We start from the raw sequence: 3,050 nt of genomic DNA on the forward strand, positions 1-3,050 counted from the left end.
ACTTCAACTCCCAGAATTCCTCAGCCAGCATGGGGTAACTATGGGCCCTTCATGACTTGTGAACTTCAACTCCCAGAATTCCTCAGCCAGCATGGGGTAACTATGGGCCCTTCATGACTTGTGGACTTCAACTCCCAGAATTCCTCAGCCAGCATGGGGTAACTATGGGCCCTTCATGACTTGTGGACTTCAACTCCCAGAATTCCTCAGCCAGCATGGGGTAACTATGGGCCCTTCATGACTTGTGGACTTCAACTCCCAGAATTCCTCAGCCAGCATGGGGTAACTATGGGCCCTTCATGACTTGTGGACTTCAGCTCCCAGAATTCCTCAGCCAGCATGGGGGAACTATGGCCCCTTCATGACTGCTTTTGATTTTTATACTGTGGAACCCCCCCCCCCCCGAATTGACTGAAGTGAGGTTGTGGTGTCCATGTCAAATAAAATGGCTGGATGGATGGATGGAAGGACAGACAGACAGAAAGGATTAAGATACCTACCAAGGACTGACAACATTTTGTCAATGGAGTTGTACACGGCCCAAACGTTTGGGGCCCAGTAGGCATGGCAGAGGCCCCGTTTGAATGGGAAAAGGCGAGAGAAAACTTGAGGAAGCTGACCCTAAATTGGAGAAAAATTGTTATTAACCTTCTCTTCGTTCTATTTAGATCAGTGTTTTTTTTCCTCAAAAGTGGCGTATTTAAGGTGTGTGGACTTCCACTCCCAGAATTCCCCAACTAGCCAAGCTGACATCCACCCCTTCTGAGGGTTGAAACAACGGATGGAAATTAACCAAGGAGAGAAGCAACCTAGAACTGAGGAGAAACTTCCTGACAGTTAGAACAATTAACCAGTGGAACAACCTGCCTCCAGAAGCTGTGAATGCTCCAACACTGGAGGTTTTTAAGAAGAGACTGGACAGCCATTTGTCTGAAATGGTATAGGGTTTCCTGCCTGAGTAGGGGGTTGGACTTGATGACCTCCAAGGTCCCTTCCAACTTTACCATTACTATTATTATTATTATTATTATTAAGTTTGAAAAACACTGATTTAGGAGAATTTATTGCTTTTTTCTTTTGTTTCACAGCACTCAAACCAGGTTGGATCCTACATGTTGAATGTTAAATTTAAGATACCGCTTTTTCCTCCTTTTTTGTACGCTATTTTTTTCTCTTTTTTTTGACGTAGTTACAGCTGAATGATTTTTTTTTTATTTTCTTACATTTTGTCTGTTTTACCGTTCTGTATTTTATTCTCATGGATAAAACAACGAACTTTATAAAACAACCGTACTGATTTAGACCAAGAAGCAACTCACCCCGATCTACATTTTAAACCCTGCTATGTTTGGAATATTGCTACTTTGCGTTAGTTGGTTTTGAAAACTCAATGCATTTATTTATGTTTATTGATTCATTCAAATTTGTTCTATTTGCCCAACTCCCAACGGCGTGTTGACGATGCCGTAACTTGAGGAACTTTCTCAAAAATTCTTTCAGGAAAAAAATAAAGAGAGGGGTTCCTTACCCAAACCAAAAATGGTCCCAGCGAAATGGCAGAAACAAGGCAGACAATGAATCCCAGACTGATTAAGCGGAGAAAACTGAAACTGCGCCATCGAAGAGATCCATCTAGACACAATGAGAGCTAGAATGATGATAATAGATGATTTCAAACCTGCCAGCGACAGACCAGACCACCTTTCTAAACTAAGACCTTGCGGTAATCCTCGACTTACGACCGCAATGGAACCCAAAATTTCCCTTGATAAAGCAAGGCCGTTCAGTGAGTTTTGCCCCATTTTACGACCTTTCCTGCCACAGATGTTAAGTGAATCCTTGCAGCTGTTAAGTTAGCAACGTGGCCGTTAAGGGAATCTGGATCCCCCATTGGCTTTGCTTGTCTGACGGTCACAAAAGTGGGATCACATGTTCTCAGGACAGGTCAACCGTCAGAGGAGTGACCCTGGGATACAGGCCGGTTGCCAAGGGCCCAAATGTTGATCACATGAGGAGATATGGGTAGTCCTCGAATTACGACCAAAATTGAGCCCAACCTTTATGTCGCTAAGTGAGACATTTGTCAAGTGAGTTTGGCCCCATTTTATGACTTTTCTTCCCACAGTTGCCAAGTGAATCACTGCAGTTGATAAGTAAGTAACACGGATGTTAAGGGAATCTGGCGTTCCCCCTATTGGCTCGGCTTGTCAGAAAGCCGTCAGAAAGGGGATCACGTGACCCGGTATACTGTCATAAATATGAGTCGGTTGTCAAGCGTCTGAATTTTGACCATGTGACCGTGGAGATGCTACCACGGTCGTGTGAAAAATGGTCATAAGTCACTTTCTTCCGTGCCGTTGTAGCTTTGAACGGTCACTAAATGAACCACTGTAAGTTGAGGACTGCCTGTACTAGAATCCAACCTTTTTGCCTTCAAGGTGTGGAACTGTCAGCAACGTTACCTGGATTATTTTCAGCGAAGCAGTAAGATTGGAGCAGATAGACGCCATAGGCTGGGGCCACATAGAGGTAAATGTGCTTGAAGTGCAGGAGGGCAGCAAAGAGGAAAGCGCCTTCTAAGTATCTTTTCTGAAAAGGAATGGGGGCAGGGGGGGAAGATGAGAAGAGCTAAGAGTTAAGATAAACAAGCACCCGTCGTCTTTATCAAAGCGTGCTGGCCAAGGGGTTGGGGATGAGGATGTTGGGGCCTTGTGTAGAGTTTAGCAAAAACAACGTAGGAACTTCTCAAGATTCAGATTTTTTTTGTGCGTGGTTCATTGTAATAGAAATACTGGGAATTCTAGTTCCACTGTAGGCATGAAAGCTGGCTGGGTGACTTTGGCCCCATATCACTAGGAGACGGTAAGTTCTAGTCCTGCCTTAGGCCACTTCCTTTCTCTCTCAACCCAGCCCACCTCACAGGGTGGTTGTTGTGGAGACAATAGGAAGAGGAAGAAGTAAAAGAGTATGTATGTGTATATATGTGTATGTGTGCATATATAATGTATGTATGCTATACATCTATCTATATCCATATATATAGATATATA

The 3,050-nt window shown here is 43.9% G+C and overlaps 1 protein-coding gene across 2 annotated transcripts in view; it reads right to left on the bottom strand.

Annotated features, from left to right (window-relative positions):
- ALG8 (ALG8 alpha-1,3-glucosyltransferase) overlaps positions 1 to 3,050 on the bottom strand; it is a 25,208-nt gene that overhangs the window by 12,504 nt on the left and 9,654 nt on the right. For both annotated transcript variants that reach the window (XM_015826625.2, XM_015826626.2), the window contains exons 6-8: positions 2,463 to 2,589; positions 1,529 to 1,632; positions 501 to 621 (exon numbers count right to left, since the gene is read on the bottom strand). In XM_015826625.2, coding sequence (XP_015682111.1) covers positions 501 to 621; positions 1,529 to 1,632; positions 2,463 to 2,589 — 352 coding nt within the window. The remainder of the gene's footprint in view (positions 1 to 500; positions 622 to 1,528; positions 1,633 to 2,462; positions 2,590 to 3,050) is intronic.

This window comes from Protobothrops mucrosquamatus, unplaced genomic scaffold (genome assembly GCF_001527695.2).
Source record: "Protobothrops mucrosquamatus isolate PMUCROS unplaced genomic scaffold, P.Mucros_1.0 scaffold3203, whole genome shotgun sequence".
NCBI lineage: Eukaryota > Metazoa > Chordata > Lepidosauria > Squamata > Viperidae > Protobothrops > Protobothrops mucrosquamatus.